The sequence below is a fragment of the Neovison vison genome, chromosome 1, assembly GCF_020171115.1.
Source record: "Neovison vison isolate M4711 chromosome 1, ASM_NN_V1, whole genome shotgun sequence".
NCBI classification, from domain to species: domain Eukaryota; kingdom Metazoa; phylum Chordata; class Mammalia; order Carnivora; family Mustelidae; genus Neogale; species Neogale vison.
Genome location: NC_058091.1, coordinates 111,780,697 through 111,801,055, shown reverse-complemented (window position 1 = coordinate 111,801,055; position 20,359 = coordinate 111,780,697). Strand labels below are relative to the sequence as shown.

General features: G+C 40.5%; 1 protein-coding gene across 1 annotated transcript in view; it reads right to left on the bottom strand.

The window, feature by feature from the left end:
* Nucleotides 1-20,359, bottom strand: part of COL19A1 (collagen type XIX alpha 1 chain) — a 325,236-nt gene that overhangs the window by 53,361 nt on the left and 251,516 nt on the right. The window contains exons 19-34 of the mRNA XM_044253886.1: nt 19,455-19,517; nt 14,475-14,510; nt 13,246-13,281; nt 13,098-13,151; nt 12,385-12,438; nt 10,917-10,970; nt 10,136-10,225; nt 9,146-9,190; nt 8,964-9,041; nt 7,123-7,158; nt 6,962-7,015; nt 6,812-6,865; nt 5,395-5,436; nt 1,390-1,494; nt 1,254-1,307; nt 875-928 (exon numbers count right to left, since the gene is read on the bottom strand). Coding sequence (XP_044109821.1) covers nt 875-928; nt 1,254-1,307; nt 1,390-1,494; nt 5,395-5,436; nt 6,812-6,865; nt 6,962-7,015; nt 7,123-7,158; nt 8,964-9,041; nt 9,146-9,190; nt 10,136-10,225; nt 10,917-10,970; nt 12,385-12,438; nt 13,098-13,151; nt 13,246-13,281; nt 14,475-14,510; nt 19,455-19,517 — 909 coding nt within the window. The remainder of the gene's footprint in view (nt 1-874; nt 929-1,253; nt 1,308-1,389; nt 1,495-5,394; nt 5,437-6,811; nt 6,866-6,961; nt 7,016-7,122; nt 7,159-8,963; nt 9,042-9,145; nt 9,191-10,135; nt 10,226-10,916; nt 10,971-12,384; nt 12,439-13,097; nt 13,152-13,245; nt 13,282-14,474; nt 14,511-19,454; nt 19,518-20,359) is intronic.

The window sequence follows — 20,359 nt, the reverse complement described above, 5'->3', positions numbered from 1 at the left end:
CAGGAAAAGAATGATATCCTGAGCATCACCATGGCTTAGAGTCAGAAAATTATAACATCGTCTCCAAAGTACATTTGTCTTTGAACCTTAGTCTAGGGATGAGGAGCTGATCTAAACTAGTTGAATCAGATCCTTTTGATAGTTTTGTTTTTCTGCCAAGAGTATGAATGTTGAGCAGAGACACAGACAAACCAAGGTCACCAAAGTTGAATCATGTTACAGCAGTATCCCAGGCAAGTTATGCTGAGTTTTAGAGCTGTCCCTTGTCCCTAGGCAGGTTGTCCAACTGTCCTTCAGTTCCACTAACTACCTAGGGATTCCTTTCAGTACATCCTGGCTTTTATCTCGAGAGAGTTGGAATTGCTGTCTGCTACATGAAAAAAAAAAAAACAAAAAAAACCCAACAAAAAAAAACCATAGTAACTGAGGGTCAACTCTATGCTTTATATTTTCCTTCTCTCAAAAATTGAACCACTGATAATAAACATCAATTATCATTATTTAAATTGTGTTGAAATTTGAATTTGAAAGAACCTACCTAAATCTTTGTTTTTATTTGATTTGGCATTAAACATGAGCTATAGGGGTGCCGGGGTGGCTCAGTGGGTTAAAGCCTCTGCCTTCTGCTCAGGTCGTGATCCCAGGGTCCTGGGATCGAGCCCCACATCAGGGCTCTCTGCTCAGCGGGGAGCCTGCTTCTTCCTCTCTCTCTCTCTGCCTGCCTCTCTGCCTACTTGTGACCTCTCTCTGTCAAATAAAATAAAATCTTAAAAAAAAAAACCAAAAACCTGAGCTACAAACAAGTTGATGTTTTTCCTCTGCATCCTGCAAAGGGAGCTAACAGCAGGACCACACTACCAGAGAAGAGTCTTACCTCATCACCTTTCTCTCCAGGTATCCCCGGGTAGCCCCGCTCTCCTTTGCTTCCCTAAAACAACAAGAAATTCAGCTAGTATACTGAATCCGTTTTGTCATCTTTTAGAACAACAAAAACATCTCTTCTTCGTACACTCGGGACATGTAACTTGGACAGAATCAGGGCACAAAAACAATGATCTTTGCAAATGGCTTTTTACACCCCTTTTCCAAAATATTTCTCATAAAAAAGTAGTGTGTTTTATTTATTTTTTATTTATTTATTTATTTTTTTTATAGCAACTTTTTTTTTAAAAGTAGTGTGTTTTAAAATTGGTTTTGTTTTCTTCCACACTGAATTGGAAGGAGCACAGAGAGTGGAGGAGAAACTGCCTTACCTTTGGCCCCTCCCTGCCTGGGATTCCTGGAGGACCCCGTGGGCCTGTATCACCCTAGAGGATGGAACAGTACAGAAATGAGAGAAGGCACTCGGTGCAAACTACACGGCCAGCAACATCCAGCCCACCTCCTCACCTTCTGGGCTGTGGACTCATACTTCCCAGGCTCACCAGTGCCGGTTTCTTCTCCTTTGTTGCTTTTCGTCCCGGGAACACTGGCTTGGCAGTTGCCGCAGAAGTTCTAATGAGCAGAGATAAGGTTACTGAGAGATTCATCACAACAGTCTGTAAAAGTGAGGTCTGATCAGACCTGAATCTTTGTCAGAGACCAATCCTGCAATGGATACATCACCACTTTCAGAAACTTTATCCAATTTGCAAAGACCGCTTTTTGTGAGGTAAAAACTACATATGATGCTAGACAACTGTATCTGTTCATGATATTGGTGACCTTCTTTTTTTGTTTTTTTTTTAAAGCACGTCGGGGTGCCTGGGTGACTCAGTCTGTTGACCATGCGACTCCTGATTTTGGCTCAGTCACGATCTCAGGGTCCTGGGATTGAGCCCCACTAGGGTTCCTTGCTCAGTGGGGAGTCTGCTTGTTTCTGTCTCCCTCCCCCCGCCCCCGCTCATGGTGTACTCCCTTTCTCTCTCTCTCTCTCTCTCAAATAAATAAATAAATAAAATTTTAAATACAAAGCATATCCATGATGATATGTAAGTGGGAAATTCCAAATATATAAAGAAAAGACACGTAAGTCAGGAAGACAGACTGTTTCCATTGTTTAGCAGCATGTTTTCAAGTTCAGGATTACCAACAAGATTACAGACCTCCTAGAACCAGTAGTATAAATCATTAAAGAGGGAAGAAAGAAAGAAAGGAAAGGAGACAGAAAGGAAGAAAGAGGAAGGAGGGAAGGAGAGAAGGGAGAAAGGAAGGAAGGAAGGAAGGGAGGAAAAAGGGGAAAGAAAGAGAAAGAAAGAATTATGAAGAAAGGATTTCTCCTTTTGAGAACAAAATTAGTTGCAGGACCCTGCACACAGTTTACCAACATTGTCAGTGGAAGCACTCATGTGAGAAATAATTATTTGAGTGACTTGGACTTGACTCTATGTCAAATCCAAGTGCAGATAGGAAATTTAAGTGGAATTACCTTGCCATTGCCTTCTCTGTAACCTTTAGCTGATCTGGAAAGGCTTGAATTTAAGTGTCTGAGCTCACAAGATAAACTTCTTATCACATTGCTAGAGAAAAAATGCTTGTGAAAAGCCCTAAAAAGACTTATTTTTAAATTGTTAGAATAAGAATATGATCAGGAAAGCCACAGAATAGGGATCACCGGGTGGAGGAGATAGTTTAATTTTAACAGTTGACAGAGGGTAGGACAGTATCAGCCTCTCTTCTTCCATTCTTTTCACCAAAGGGAAGGATCTTGAAATGTAAAAAGGAAACAGAAACTTGCCATTAATGAGAAGCTGGCAAGCAAGCTCATGGCTAATGAAGCTCAGTATTTTTGCTCAGTGAATACCAGAATAAGTCTGATTTCCAAAAATACCCTCCTTGGAAGACTAATTCTGTATACTATTGAAAAGGTTCTGAGGCAATTTCTCTAAAAAACACTGGATTACTAAAGAGCTCTCTCTTCATGGTGGTCCATTCTTAGAGATGGTGTATATAAAAGGGAGCTAGAGTGTGCAACATCTCCCAGAACAAATTTTGCCATCTGCATCTTTTCCCAGAGCTAATGTGTTGGTAGAAGAAATAAAACAAATACGTTTATAATTGTAGATCCATTACTTATAATATCTGAAAAACTATGAAGAGAGAGAGATGCCAGGAAGTTATGAGAACCAAGAAGTTTTCTATATTCCAAAAATCATGGAGAAGATAAATTATTTCTGCAGCAAATAAATGTGGCACATCAATACGGAGCAAAACCCCAGTATATCAACACGCAGCAATATTTTAGAGTGGATTATTCAATTGATTGTTTTAATAAAACATAAAAGAATGGTAAGCATTATGAGTCACTAAAATTTTCTCAGAGTCATTTCAAACGGACCCCATTTTCTTTGGGTTAGGGTTGCCAGAATGGTAAATCCAGGGAAATGATTTCATTGAAGGTCTTGAAAAAAGTCTTTAGATTTTCTTACAGAGAGAATAAAGATGCACCAATTATTAGCCAATGTACAGTCTCATTCAAAGAGGGACTGATACACAGATTAACCCACATAAGGTCTCTGAAGGGGGATCATTTGGACCTGGAATTATGTCAGTTCTTTACTACATTCTAACCAAAGATATTTTTGAAAACAGAAAGCAGATGACCAAGCTTGCTAAAGACTAGACAGAGAGGGAGACTTAATGCATTGGGTAATAGGATCAGAATTTAAAATTACGTTAGGCTGACCTAACAGACCCAATCTCCAATCTAAGTCCCTGTATTTGGACTTTGCTTTGGGGAGCTCCAAACTTTCCCCTTCTATGGAATGCAGTTTGATGGGACTTTCAGTTGAGGTGTCTTGCCTCAGCTGTCCTGGGACCCAGAACCTCATTGAAGGGATGCTGCCCTGGTGGAACTATTAATTGTGGCCACTTTTGAGGCCTTTGGAGTCCTGGTTCTTATCAGAGCCTAATTTGGCCTTTTTGTCTATTCTGTAAGCCACCCCTATATCCTCTGAGAATATTCATTTCTGCTGAAGTGTGCAAGTTTTGATTCTAACTATTCTGGAATGGCGAGCTTTAACTCTTAGAGTCCTGCCATTTCCAGCATTGCCGCTCTTGGGAAGAACCTCAGACAACGCATGAGGACCTGGGTTCCTGTGTTCCTGTTGCGCTCACTAGCTGTGTGACTCTGAGGAAGTTACTTAGCTGCTCAGAACTTCAGTTTCTACTGTATAAAATGGGGATACTACCACAGTCTAGATTTACAGGACTTCTGTGAAGATTAAGGGAGATGGTATAAGTAAAGCAGGGTGCTGTCTGCCATGGAGCTGTATCTCAACACATATAGGATCTTCCTAAAATTCCCACAAATATTCTCTTTTGACTTATAAGAAAATGTTGACTTTTGAAGGTCTTAGAGCCCTCCTGTAATTTATTTTTATATTGATATTCATTCTTATATTTATATATATGTTCTCAAATTTTTAATCATTTAGCAAATACTTTTATCAGAATTCTTGAATCTTTGGCATTTAGCAAATACTTTTATCAGAATTCTTGAATCTTTGGATTTAAGTCAGCAAATATTCCTGCCTGCCTACTATCATGTAAGTCATTGTACCAAACACTGGGCTAAATGCTAGGAACATAAATCACATTTATACACAAAAAGTGCAAGTGTGTGTATGTGCGTGTATGCACTCATATACACTGTGCATTCACATAGAGACAGGACACATATGGTTTGAGTATAATGTGAAGGGACCGATTTTCATCTGGGTCCACTCAGTCTTAGCATGCCATGAAAAAATATTACAAATACATAACTTTACAGTATCCCATTATCCTTCTCCCACATCTGCATTACAAATAAAACACCGGGTAGTACTGGAGACAAAAATGGTAGCCAGATTTATTCCTTATGAGATGAAAAATAGATAGAGATAGTTTTTATTTAACAGAGTAACAGGTGTTAGGGCAGTTGTTGGCTTTGGAACTTTATAAGTTACTTTGTAAAATCCCATGACATCAAAGTTCGGCCCTACCAGCTAGCGCCTTATTGAGCTGTACTGGTTTTCATCCTGGGAGTGGCGCAGGTGAGTCCAGGTGAGAAGGATTAGGTTTCGCAGCAGCCAGCCAGGACACAAACACCCATGAGGTGAGAGCTGTCCCTCAGAGGGACACTCAAGGGTGTTGATGACACTGCTCCTTCGTGTAGCTTATCTCAGAACGACTACCTTCACCCACCACCCCTTACACCCAAACTGACTAGGAGGTAGAGAAGAAGGGTTGGAGGGATTAGTACAAGTGACTCAAGAGATATAAAAATGTGTTCCTTTTTCTATCTTAAAGATGTTTTGCCTTTAAAAAAATTGAATTGCTCAGGCCAAGCAATTAACTCAATTTCGGGTCAAGACTTCCTTTCTGATTTTTCCTAAAAATTAACACACCGTTTCTTATATAGCAACAGATTACCTTGAGCAAGACACCGATGTCCCCCAAGAGAGGAAGTGCAATCTGTGTTTAAGGAGAAAAAACCCAAATACATGTATTTATACACGTAAATGCACATAATAGAATACAAACATACAATCTAATGCAGCTGTTTTTCCTCAAAGTATCATGCTAGTTGAGATTTGTCCTGAGGCTTCTAAGAGCCTCACTGTCAGAATGGCCGGCTTTATGTTCCAGATCACAAAGTAGGCATATGACACTGACAGGACTCCTAACTTTATTTGAGAAATATTCACTATTCCTCTACAATGAACATATAAAGACACCCATATTGTGGTTTGGAGTCTGTATCTCTATTTTATGCTTTCATGACATGGTAGCTTTTCTAACAACCCTCAAATATTCTTGGCTTTAAATAATACACGAAAGTGAGTCATTTAATAAAAGGATGTCACCACCCTGCCAAGCGAATTATCAGGCCACAGAAAAGTCTAGAATGAGTCTGCCTTAATGTTCTTTCTCAGTGAAGTTCAAAAGGGCCAACAGGTGACTTCCGTGATTCGCAAGAGAGGCGCTGAGGGAACGCAGGCGGTGTTCAAGACTCCTGTCTTAAAATGTCCTTTTGGAGAGACGCTGGAAACCCAAGTAACACTTTATAAGAATCCTAGATGATGCACACACATGATTCACTTGGCAGTGAAGTTAAACTCGGGCCAAAATATGCCTCTGCATGTAGCATATAAAGGCACATAAGGCCCAACCAGTGTGGGAGGGAGAAGGATTTGTGAGACTTAAGAAGTGAGAGGCCAGATTTGGATTTTATCATACAAAACTCTTAATACAATGTCATGTACCATATGGCCTCTCAAATTATAACTGCCGATTCTGAGGCTATTTACAGGGATTTCGCTGTCGCTCAAAGCCAGGTTCATCCTGAAATAAAACTCTGGAACACACATTTAGTGCCTAAACCCATTTTTTAAGAGCCCACTCATGCCGGTTTTGGTAATTTAATCATCTTAGCGTTTTAAAGCTGCAGAATCAATGGATATGTATCATATTGTAGGTAACTTACCTGCAAACTTTCATTTAGAAAAGTGAAATTCTTTTAGTCAGTAGCATTAGAAAGAACAGAAATTGTGCCTATATATTTTAACTCAGTATTCCACGGGATTGAGACATTATGTGCCATGGCTCAGCCTGGGGCAAAATTGTACAGTTGAATTATACCCTTAGGAAATAAGTATTCATCACACACACAAAAAAATGCTGATGCAGCTTGAAATATTTTCCCCTCTACAAAATAATGGGGATAAACAAAATCACCAAGCAGTCACTGAGCATTCTAATTAGTTTGGACAGTAAAAGTTGCTTGGTAGGCTATTTGGCTTCTGGGTGCATTAAAGATACATAAATCAGGCATAGTCTGTTGACTTACCGGGTCACCTGGGGGGCCTGGCAGACCTGGCTTTCCATCCCTTCCTGGAGCTCCCTGAAAACAGAATCATCGTGTTCAAATCTTTTCACAGTGGCACAGGTGTGGATTAAAATGGGGTGGTGGGGAAGAGGAGGTAAAGACAGTCCTTACATCATTCCCTGGGGTCCCTGGAGTTCCTGGCAATCCAGGGAGACCTCGAGGACCCTGGAAGAGGGGGAAAACAGTTACTTCCAGGGACAGTTTTTTCAGGAATTGTCCCCAAGTAAGCAAGCTGGATTCGTGGTGCCAAAGAACACAGTAAAGCAGCTTACCTGGATACCTGGCTCTCCAGCTGGTCCTTGGGAGCCCTGCGTAGAATGAGACCCAATGGTCAGAATTCTTCTAAGAATGTCATAAGTTATCCAAGTGGGATAAAGAGCTATGTATTGTAATTCACTTATGGAACAATAGGGCTTGGCAACCTTACACCCCCTGAAAACTCTCTGTGAAGTCCGCCAAGACTTTTGGGTGGCAGATCAACAGTTAAGTAGATGCCTGTTGCTGGAGACATCAGAAAGATTTCGCTCAGAGGCCCAGGCTATCTCTCTCGGTACCGTCGTCTGTCCCTGTATCTTCACGACCACACCGTGCACCCAGATTCTATGTGCTCAGAAACTGGCTGCGGAGAGGGTGACCAGCTCAGGACTTGCTTTCCTTTCGGCTTTCTACCTCGAGTCACTTCCCCGTTTGAAGAAATTGCCAGAACCTGATTCTGCCTTCAGGAGCAGGCAGTAAGGTATCAATTATCGTTCTTTTCTACTTTAGCAAATTGGAGTTTGGGGCCAGCAACATGAGGCTGGGAAATGATCAGTGACTCTAACGCTGAGGGCTTCCTCCCTGCCACGTAAGCACAGACCACGGAAGGAGGAGCTGACAACCTCGGGAAGTACACGGCTGGGTTCTCAGCAGCGGACTTCAGCAACTGCTCATCCACATTTCCTGTCCTATTTTTTAAAATAAAGAATCATATCACTCTTACTGTCAAAGCTACTTTTTGTATCTTTTTTAAAAATTTATAATGTGTCCTTAGTTATTAATAAAGTTAAAAATTTTTTGCTTCAACCTCCTTCACTCCCTGATCTGTTTTTTTTTTCAATTTATTTATTTTCAGAAAAACATTATTCATTATTTTTTCAGCACACCCAGTGCTCCATGCAAGCCATGCCCTCTATAATACCCACCACCTGGTATCCTGGTATCCCAACCTCCCACCCGCCCCCCCCCCGCCACTTCAAACCCCTCAGATTGTTTTTCAGAGTCCATAGTCTCTCATGGTTCAACTCCCCTTCCAATTTACCCAAATTCCCTACTCCCTGATCTGTTTTGTTACTGTGTTCAATCTCCCATCTCCCGTGGTCTCTTACATTCTTGCCCCAGAGAATCAATCACACACAATGTAATCATTCACTATGCCTTCTTTGAGTTCTCAGGATAACTTTATTAAAAGGCTGATTTCCCAAAGTAATGCAGTTAGAATTAGTGTTTGTTTCCACCTTTCTTGTTCCAGAATCTTTATGTTTTTATCATAGTAAATAGAAAGTTCTCCTATTACTATTTAGTCAACAAGTGTGCATACAGAGCCCATTGTTACCAGGCATTGTCCTCGTAGCTAAAACACATTACAAAACTGCCCATGCTCTGTCTTCCCTCTTATAAATGACTTCTAGTCTCTCTTCCTGAAGATATTACTTAAAGATTTTTGACATCATCTCGTTTAGACATGCTCCATTCACTTATAATATCAACTTTCAATTTTATTTTCACTAAAAACAAATAGTAAAATATAAAACCTAATCTTAGGCACTTGGATCATCTTACAAACACTCATTTGTACTTTTTAATACATAGAACAGAGGAATAAAGGGTTAAATAATTGCTTCTAACCCCAATGCCATTGTGAGACCAACATCTGTCGGTCAGGAAACAGTCAGCACTGCCCCTGTACTCAGTGATGTAACCTTAATGCTTATCACTTGTCTTCCTCTGACTCGTGCTTATTTTAGTTTCCTCCTCTGATCATTTCATTCCTTTCTCCCGACTCAGGTTTGTCACTGCATTTTATTTGATTATCAGAATTGATATGATTTCAAAAACTTGATGGAATTTCACTTACGGTTCGGCCAGGAACCCCCACCCCCGGGGGGCCTCTGTCACCCGGGGAACCGTGGACGCCTGGCAGTCCTCGCTCGCCCTGTACAACCAGAGGCTTCTGTTAGTGTGAGGCTCGGGGGACATGAAATTCCAGGTTGGATTTTCTTATTAAGTGTTTGGAAATTATCTATGATATTTTCATACCTTTGGTCCACGAGGACCCGGGGTTCCAGGATTTCCATCTAAACCCTAAAGGAAAAAAAAGGAAAAAAAAAAAGGAGGTAAATACATTTCTTTTTTCTAGAAAGTTTAAAAGCATCTTAGAAGTTACAACTCAAAAATGTTTCATTTTGCTTCATCCTTCTTGAATAAATGCTTTTCTGTAAAAGAACAAGAAACAGAGAATACATATTTCGCTAGGTTATAGATTTTGTATAGTTACTTTAAAATATAAGATACTTTTCATTTTTAGGGGAGGGGAGGATGGGCAAAATAGATGAAGAGGATAAGAGTGCGCTTATCCTGATGAGCATGGAGTGATATATGGAATGGTTGAATCACTATATTGTATACTTGAAACTAATATAACACTGCAGGTACTGGAATTAAAATAAAACCTTAGTAATAAAAAAGATATTTTAATCTTTAAAATGAGGCATCTGAGAATGAGAACTATTTATTATCAACAATTCATAGGAAACGTCAAGGGGGATGAGAAAAAAGATTATGTGAAATGGCATATTGGTTACTTAGATTTCCCAGCTCTCCAGTTCTTCTATGGCCTGGAAATCGCCTGGGCATCAGGGACATTTTCTGCAAATGACCATGAATGGCTTTCCCTGCAGAGCCTCTGGAAAGAAAATTTCAGGCTGTTCTGTTTTAAAATAGTGTCTTAGGAAGCCTTATGATTTAAACTAGTGTATCTTACTAGCTCCTTGGGTCCCTAAAGGATTCATGCAGAAGATTCAGGGGGGTCTATGAATCTTTCAAAACTGCATGTAAAATGGGTATGTGCATTTTATTTTCAGAAGAAAGCTGCACCAAATTTTCAGAGGTTAGAGTTCTGACCTAAAGAACAAGACCAATATTTCTTTTCCTGCAGTCCTCAACTTATTCCTTTACTTGTGATCTGAAACTGGTAATACCCAAGTGGTAATTAATGAACTTGCAAGGGAGTAAAGGGCTGGTACTTACCGGTTCCCCCGGCAGGCTTTTCCCTGGAGGACCAGCCTCACCTTTTGGACCTGGAAGCCCAGGAGGGCCTATAATCCCACCTGGATCTCCCTGAGGAAAACAAGGTAAGATTCTTCATTGCTCAGGTTTGTGGCGGGAGGTGTGGGGGCAGTAGTTTCCATTTCCAGTGCTTTGACTTGTCATCATGGCCAAACTTCATTTTCTCATTCATTCACTCGTTCAGCAATATGTATTGAAGGCCTCATTCACGCCAGGCACTGTTCTAGTCATCTTAAATGCATTTATATTCTATGGCAAGTTATGTGACAATAAGCTTAGCAATATCATGACATATGTATGTATATAAACATATGCACAAAAGGGGCCTCTATTCAGAAGTTCTTTAGATGATCTTTATGTTTTCTTTAAGTTATTTCCAAGTAAAAGTTCGACACTGACCTACTATTTCCATGTATAGACAATAAGAAATGGGTCCTGAAAGACCCATTAGATCTACTCTAGAGTTGGCTGCTGAGCTTGAAACAGACTTTCTGAGTCCTGAGGTCTTCATCTCTAAGTCTGTTCATTTCGCCACATTGTGTTTCTGTGTCAGAATGAGAGCTGTCATAAAGCACAACTCCAGGGGGCATCATTCATGCCTTCATGTCTATGTCTGTCTGGTCCCTGCACAGTCCTGGCAGCCTTGTCTTATCCCTTCACTTTTCGAAAGCCCTCATGACCCTCTGTCTCTTCCTCCTACCAAGCTGCTTAATTTACAAAATAGGTAAAAGGGAAGTTATACCTTTTCTCCTTTAATGCCTTGCTTTCCGGGGATACCATGTTCTCCTGGCAATCCCTAGAAATTTCAGAATTAATGGGAAAGAACAATTAGAATATCTCTTATTGTAAGAACAATTCTATCGATGAGTCTTTGTCTGGAGAACAGAACGGTAACACACAAACTCTGAGGGGATGGGCTGATCTGGGCGTGTTAAAGAGAAAAACACATTAGTGAAAATATGTGGCTTGTTTCAAGTGAAGTGACCTGGATGTAATGGAGAAGAAACCAAATAAGGGAGAACTGAACCAAATGCTCCATCCATTATTACTGCCAAGGAAAGATGGAAGGATGGTGGTTGGTAGCATCACATCATGATTTAGAAGGATGATGGGATAAATAAGAAAACATATTTTTACTGTGGCAACAGTGGCTCTTTCCCTTTTGATTTTCTTCTCTTCCTCAGCTCTAGCCACTATCACCTAATCGCACTTTTTGGACAATTATGTCTCCACCTGTGCCACCAGCGCTTTCTCCTTTTTCATAACATCTCTCCATTAGGTACACCTCTGCCTGCTCATTAAATGGCTTGGGGGAGCAACAAAAAGTTTTGCTTACAAACTGAGTGTTCAAAGGGCCAAGGTGAACAAATGCACTGAAAAGGAGACCTCTGGAGACTCAGTCAGGAAGCATGGAGGTCATGGGGCTATTCCCAAGATGATGAGAAAAGGAGTGATTCTAATAGTTGCATAGAAAGTGCTGGAACTGTGACCAGACAGAGATCAGTTTCCAAGAAGTTATGGCCAAGCATTTGCATTTCTCTTAATTTGCTCAAGTGAGGATGATGGTGAGTCTTAAATCCCAAATTGTCAGAAGGCCAGGCTAGGGAGGTTCTCAAAGGAACAAAAGGCTTAGCTGGGGGAATGGATAGAAAAATATATTTGAAGGACATGAGAGAGAGAAAGAGAGAGCCAGACAGAGACAGAATGATGAGACCACTAGAAGTAGCTTATAATGCAACCTGAGGACTCTTCTCCAATGGCGTTAGAGAAATCTTTTTAGCCAAAAGACTTGCTCTTTTTAGAGGCTCTTGAAAGAAATGAACAACAGAAGCTTAAGAAGTGTTTTTTTGGATGGCCACGCATAATGAAAATGCTTGTTTTCTGTCTTAGTTTTCCTTATTTCTTTTGATGTTTCCAGTCTCTGTTACCGGTGGTACAACACTGACAAGCCTGTGCAAAATAATAACTTAGTTAATTTGACTTCCAAATACTGATTTATTAGGCTAATAATATTCAAAAGGACCTGAATATAGGAAGGTACTAGCCTTTCTAATAACCTCTGACATCAGGTGTGATTGGTTTTGAGAGTAGAGATGACTCATGTCTTTGGAAAAGGTAATATAACTCAGTCACATGAAAAGATGTGTACATTCTTTAAGACATAAATTTAATTCCCACATATCAAAGACACCTGTATTTGTTATACATACAATATCTCCTGGTGGTCCTCTGGGTCCCATAGAGCCTGCAGGTCCTTGTGAACCCTAAAAGAGAAGGTGATACGTCTTTCAACTCTGCTAAAAAATAGATTGTAGCCGAATATATGTAAAACATGGTGTGACCTTATATGCAGAAAGACAGGCTTTCTATCATCCTACCTTTTCTGAATAATTCTGAAATGTGCTTTGGGCTTATAAAGGTAGTTTGATCATGTTGTCCTTTAAATGGGTTTTCCCCCCCAGCAAGCAAGACCGGGATAACCTGCCTTACTCATCGGCAGGAAGGCATCACATTAGTCTTTCTCATGTCTCCTGACGACTGGTTCTTCATGGGACACTCCTACAGAATCTCACACTGGGGACCTCAAGCATCTGCCTAAGTCTGGCTAAGAGATTGACTCTTGACTCCCATTCACTTTAAGAATATAGTTCAAGGTCATAGGTTTTGCTCACGTTCTTTACTCCAAAGCTTTTAGGGATGCTATTGTGGATATGCTTTGAAAAACAGTTTCAAAACCCTACTGCGAACCCTAAGTCACAATACTCTGCATGTAATAAATGCAGCCAATAGGGGGAAATCGTCATGGAAACATGATAATGTTCCTGCGAACATTTTTGAAGAAAACGAGTAGCATAGCAGAGCCACAGAAATGGCTATGACTCCAAAATTATTTCTTCTTTTGTCTTATTTACTTCTCATATACCTTTAGTCCTGGGCTTCCTATTAAACCGGGGGGACCAGGATCTCCAGGTTCGCCCTGAACACATGGGTGGGAAGGAAAATGAAATGGTTACTTTAATCTTCAATATCTTATTGGGTTGGAGATGCAATGAAAAAGGTCAGGAGATTACCTTTAATCCCTGTGATCCCATTAGCCCAGGTTCTCCCTGTAAAAAAAAAAAAAAAAAAAAAAAAAAAATCACCATTTATGTAATGTTTAAACTTAGACGGGGATGAGTATCTCTAATACTTGAATTCACCTGCATTTCTACTAAGTAACATAATCTAGGGGAATTATGGATGACATGATGAAATCAAGGAGAGGTCATTCTAAAACATGATTTAAAATATTTATTGCTGGGGCACCTGGGTGGCTCAGTGTGTTAAGCTTCTGCCTTCGGCTCAGGTCATGATCTCAGGGTCCTGGGATTGAATCCCACACTGGGCTCTCTGCTCAATAGGGAGCCTGCTTCTCCCTCTCTCTCTGCCTGCCTCTCTGCCTACTTGTGATCTCTCTCTCTCTGTCAAATAAATAAATAAAATCTTTAAAAAATATTTATTGCTAAGATGTGAACAATAGCTCCTTATTTTCTTTCTTTCATTTAAATTCAAGTTAGTTAACATATAGTGTAATGCTGGTTTCAGGATTTCCTTTTAAAACGGTTTTTTTTCCCCCAGTATCACTTTGACTCTATAATCACCACAGTTCATTAGCGATCACTGCATTCTCCACTTAGATGACATTTTCATGACTTGCCACCAGCTAATCTTCTATCTCAGAGGGCTAAATCCTCAGATGAAGGGGGAAACGAGAGATTGAAATTTAAGTTGATATTATGATGATTCTACCACTGGGTATAGGTAATTAATGAAAAAAAAAAAAAACCCAGAAAAAAAATTAAGGTTACACAAAAGAGGACAATTTTGGCTACTATGAGTTTGCTTTTCTTATTTCCATGACTTATTGAACCTTTTGATAAAATCATCTTGTTTGATAAATTAAATCTGTATCATTAACACATTTTTGAAAAAACTGTATCTTGCATTTTTATTTTGTATTTTAGATATCATAAGCGTACATCTTTCAAAATATTTACATCCAATCACAGATAGTAATGGTTAAAGAAAATATATTCAATACTTAAGCCAAATGGCAAAGCCGTCATCACATGATGAAACTTAACATGGTTTAAAATTTCTCATTTATTAAAATAAGTCAAAATTCACAGAGGAAAAAGTAAAGTGCTCAGAGAGCTTATTTTATCAAACCTATTAGACTCCAAAGTAAACATTTGAGAAATCAGAGAGATAGAAATCAATGGAGTAGAAAACCCGAGATAGCGATAAAACATCTACTTACTCTATCTCCCTTTTCACCTTTAGTAAGAGGTTCTCCCTAGGAAAATGGGCAGAAAACAGAGTCAATTATGAACACTTTGAGAAAGAACCTCTCCAAAACGGGATATAGATAAATCCTGCAGGCCAAAATCAGACCTCTGTCACAAAGCAGCCTCTAAAATGACTCAGAATGTCACACAGTCTGCTTGCGCAGTTTAAGGGAAGCATCTGAGAATTAATTAAAAAACTCTTTCATATCCCCTAGTGAACAATACGTTAATCATGTTAATACTATTTCGAGAATCCTGAGTGGAACAAATTGGAATGCTGCCCAAGGCCAAGGCTTTCTCTTGCATGGCCACGGAGATGATCTCTCTCTCTCTCTCTCTCTCTCACACACACACACACACACACACACACACACGCTTCTCTTCTTGAAGTTACATGGGCACGATTTCATTTACTCTTCACAACAATGCTGTGAAGAAGATATGGTCCCATTTTCAGCATGAGGAAAGAGATTCGAAAAGTTCTGAGTAACTGTGAGTTATTTCCCCTAAAATAGCACTCACACACTTTATGTCTCCGTGTTTATCTTGCCTATAAACTCTGTGAATGTAGGGATGTAATTCATCTTGACTATCACAGCATTTCTGGTGTACTCTGCCGGTGCCCAGTAAAAGTTTATTAAATTAGAGAATTTCAATTATGCAGATATAACAATAATAGCTGATACACATTAAATCCTTATAATGGATCAAGCGCTGATCTAAACATAGTTCTACTTAATTCTTATATGACTAGAGACCCATTTCTGGATGAGGAAACTGAGGCACAGAGAAGTTAAATGATTCCCCCAGGTCATATAGCCAGTGGGAGGTCATTCAGGATTTAAACCTAGATAGCCTGACTTCAGTCTTGGGCTTTGGTTGTTCAGTCTAATTTGATATGTAATTTGATTTACTTTTGATTTGAATTGAGAGAATTGACAATAAGATGGAAACCATTTATTTAAATTTATTTTTTTCTTTTGCATAGGAAGTCAAGAGAAAGTATGAGAACCAGACAGTAGATAATACTCTTCTTAAAGGTCCCCTTAGGGACTGTAAGTCCCCTAAACAAATTGCTAATGGGAGGTAAGTGGTTAGGGAGTGAATCCCTGTGGTTTTCACTTCCCGTTGGTGTGCTAGGGATTCAGGGCTCAACTCTCTTCTCCCATATTTCCCCACGCCCTTGCTGTTTTCTGGGACCGTCTGGCTAGTTTTGGCAATGACACGTGAGCAGAAGTGAGATGTATTCCTTGCAGGCTGAGTCAAGGAGAAGCCCATTCATGATTCTCCAGTCCCACTTTCCCTGCATGGTGATGGAGAGGGTTTCTTATTCCAGAAGCTTAGTTACCTAGTGGTAATCAGCCTGGTACCTGAGTGCAGTGGATGTCAGTATCCACTCCTGACCCAACCACGCTGGGCACGCAGCAGGAGCAAGAGAAAGCCTTTCTTGCTTTAAGCCACAGAAAATTCAGGGTTAATTAGTTACCTAGCACAACTTAGCCTCCTCTATTATGTCCCCTCTCTAGCCAATGTGATTAAATCTCTTTTGTTGGTTAATTGCTAAACATTAGATCAGGGCTTTATTTATAATCTTGTTGTTCAGCCTTAATTCAAAAAATTCTACTTGATTTTGAAGAGAAGATATGATGTTATTTAGATATGAGCAATGGGCCACATTGCTTATATAACTGTTTATTTTTGTTTATGTTGCACTGCTTATATTGTATGATTACATATATATTATATAAGCACGATATTATATCATGGTTTTTTAGAGCCACTGCGAAGCCACATGGTTAAAGTAAAAACAAAACAAAACAAAACAACAATAACACAAAAACAAAACAAACCAGGATCCTTGTTGTCTTAAGACTTGAATATTTAGTCCTTGCTCCAATGACTACTCTCTGGTCACCTCTCTTTCTCTATCTGTAAACTCATCCATAACTCTAAGCTCTAATATGTGACACACGTAGTCATATCTACATGTCCAGTAGTGGAGGAGAAACTGCCATTCAGCATAAGTAGTTCAGAATTCAAATTGGATAAAAACTATTCCTCATTTTGGGCCTTCTGGATATTTTACCATGTCACATCCAGATTCTGTTTTGGACTAGAAAGGTTGAGACCACAAAGCACTAAACTTCTCTGTATAATAATGTAAAAAAAAATGTTTTTCTTATGTGGGGGGCAGAGAGGAAGGCAGGCGGAGATGCACAGTAGTTCCCCCCTTTTCTGTGACTGCACTTTCCATGATTTGTTACCAACAGTCAGCAGCAGTCTGAAAGCAGATGACCCTCCTTCCGACAAATCATCAGATCAGTGGTCGTTGGATGCCACATCACCAGGCCCACGTCATTCACCTCCCTTCATTCCAACAGGCAGGCCTTTTATCATCTCACGTCTTCACGAGAAGAAGAAGATATTCTCAGACAGATCATACTCATATAAAGTTTTTTACAATAGATCATTATAATTTTATTATTATTGTTGATAATCTCATACTGTGCCTAGTTTATAAAATAAACTTCCTCATAGGTCTGTATGCATATGAGAAAACCTAGTATATACACTTAACCCTTGAACAACACAGGTTGGAACTGCATGCGTCACTTACATGTGGATTTTTTACAGTACAGTATGGTAAAATGGTGTTTTTCTTAATGATTTTATTAGTAACATTTCTTTTCTCTCGCTTACTTTATTGTAAGAATCCAATATATAATACATATAACATACAAAATATGTGCTAATCAACTGTAGGCTATCGGTGAGGCTTCTGGTCAACAGTAGGCTATCAGTAATTAAGTCTGGGGGAGTCCAAAGATTTACGTGGATTTTTGACTGCACTGGGAGTCGATGCCCTAACTCTCACGTTGTTCAGGGTCATCTGTACAGGGTTTGATACTGTTGGCAGTTTCAGAGGTCTTTGAATTTATCCCCCTTGTATAAGGTGGGACTACTGAATAAGGGACATGGAATCATTAATGGATTAAGAGGGACTTGGCAAGCAGAAAAGGTAAAAGGAAAAGTAGTCTGCTTCTCCTGCGTAAGGCAGATGGGGCTAAAGATAAGCTCAGGGAGGTAGGTAAGATGCCCCAGACACCTGCAGTGGGAGAAAAAGCCAGAGCAATTTCCTAGGAGCTGTGAGATCCTCCAGCCCCTGCTTCTCAGAGTGTGATCCCTGGACCAACAGCAGGAGCATCACCTGGGAACCCGTGAGAAGTGCGGCCTCTCAGCCCTACCCCAGCCCTATCCAATGAGACCCTGCATTTCAAAAGAGCCCCAGGTGAGTCAAGTGCACGTTCTGCATTTGGGAAGCACTGCTCTTAAACCACTGGAAGTTCCACTTTTCTGCTCTTCCTGTCTTTCCGGTAGTAGGATTTATGACAGTGCGCAGTCTGGGTCTGCCCTGTGTCCCATGTAGTTTAAGAGGTTGAGAGCCAGGGGCGCCCGGGTGGCCCAGTGGGTTAAAGCCTCTGCCTTCGGCTCAGGTCATGATCCCAGGGTCCTGGGATCGAGCCCCATGTTGGGCTCTCTGCTTTGTGGGGAGCCTGCTTCCTCCTCTCTCTCTGCCTGCCTCTCTGCCTGCTTGTGATCTCTGTCTGTCAAATAAATAAATAAAATCTTAAAAAAAAAAAAAAGAGGTGAGAGCCAATGTTCAAGCTTGGAGGGGAGACAGCGTAGACCTAGAGAAGCAGCGAGGCGACGGTAAGAGTTGCCAACAAATGAGGCGCATCCGGAGTAATTAGGCAGGTGGAAGGGGCAGCCACCCCCGGGCTGGATTTGTGGAATGGGAGTTTCCCAGGCGTCCTTGGAAATATGAAGTCCGGAAGCCCCGTTAAAGATGGTCCGTGCTGCAGGTGGAAACCGAAGCTTGGACTAGACACTAAAGGTGAGTGAGCGTGAAAGCAGACAACTTGGGGAACTCGGGTGACAGCCCTGAATCTGCCTCTGCCTGCAAAATTACTCTCCTTGCCCAACAAGCCTAATTTTTAAAGCAGAAGCACAGGGAGATAATTGGCTTTGTAATATCAAATGCTGCTTCTACTGCTCCCATTTGGCACACAGGCATTTTCGCGACCTCTGCATTCACTACCCCTGCTAACACATGTCCTTTGTTCCCCCTGGCAAGCAAAAAGGGAAAAGTGATTTTTAAAAAGTATTACACTTTTGAATAAAGATAAAACATTAAGTCTAATTCTGGCTGATTCTTACGGGCTGCTGTAGGTTTTTTTTTTTGTTTTTTTTTTTTAGCAGGACTAAATAAAGTTCTTTTTAACTAGGATTCACGTGCTCTCTTTAGGTGGTCTGATTTGAGTATAAATGATTTAGGTTTTCTCCTACCACAGGAACTATGTCTTGAAAGAAAGTGGCCTCAGTAATATTAAAAAGTGGCTTGAGAAGCTAGTTTGATCTCATAAAAACCAAGGAAGGAAAAATATTCAGAAAATATACTGAAAGCAGATACACCTTTCTAATTTTTTGGATATATTAGCCACAGTCTTTGATATATTGACTTTATTATTTATTATAGCCACAATGTTTAGTTATAGCAAGATGGTTTCGTAATTTTTAGACCCTGTGTACGAGAATCCCCGCCTAAGTGGGATTCATAGCTCTAACTGGCTGTGTCACCTACAGCAACTTAGTTAACCTCTCTGGTTAATTGGCTGTGTGGCCTAGAGCAACTTAGTTAACCTCTTTGGGCCTCAGTTGCCTCCTGTGAAGAATAGGAGTGATCACAGCCTACCTATCTCCTTTTTAAAAAACAGACTAAGTGACTTCATGCCTTGCATAAAGAACTTGCTCAAATATCTGATCTGTGGTTGTTTGCCAAGGCAGGGGCTGGCAAACAAGGCTCATGGAATTAGAACTGATGTGGAAAAATACTTTTAATTCTATTTTTTTTTTTAATATTTTTCCTTTGTCTTAAAAGCTTTCATACTTACCGATTCTCCTTTTTGACCTTTAGGGCCAATGGACCCTGGGAATCCTGGTTGTCCAGTTTCACCCTTCAGAGAAAAAGCAGAAGAGAGATTTTGCATGAGGTCAGATGAGTACTGGTGTGACTGTCCACTTCAGAGCCATGGCTTGCGCTCCTGCCCACGGTGGAACTTATCTACTATCGTCCCAGAGACAACGTAAAACTAGTTAGACGGTTAGCATAACAATGTATTTGTCAGCACTCTGCGATGCCTTCAGCTCTCTCAGAAATCCATTATATGGGGGCGCCTGGGTGGCTCAGTGGGTTAAGCCGCTGCCTTCGGCTCAGGTCGTGATCTCAGGGTCCTGGGATCGAGTCCCGCATCGGGCTCTCTGCTCAGCAGGGAGCCTGCTTCCCTTCCTCTCTCTCTGCCTGCCTCTCTGCCTACTTGTGATCTCTCTCTGTCAAATAAATAAATAAAATCTTTAAAAAAAAAAAAAAAAGAAATCCATTATATGGGTCGTGATATTTAAAATTAAGGTGAGAGCAAAATTATTTTTTAAGAAAAGATGTCCAGAGAAGAAAAAACTACAACTGTGTCTTGTTTTACGAAAGACCTTAAAGACCCGAGGTTGTTTAAGCAGCTGAGCCACCCAGGCCCTCACCCTCCTCTTTTCTTAACGACTTGAGATTGCGGAACTGTCACCATAACCCAGACGCCTGTGATCTCAGACGCGTCTTTCTTTTTTTAGGTGGGGGGAGGTGAAGGGGGGGGCAGCCATAGGAAGAAAAGTGAGTCTGTCAGCTGTTGCCAGCATTTATGGGATCACTTAAATGACTGGCTGTGGACCAAGAAGGCACTGACGTGGTAACGGCAGCTTAGGGACGGCTAAGACATTCCAGTCGGAGATCTTGAAGAGGGGTTTATAT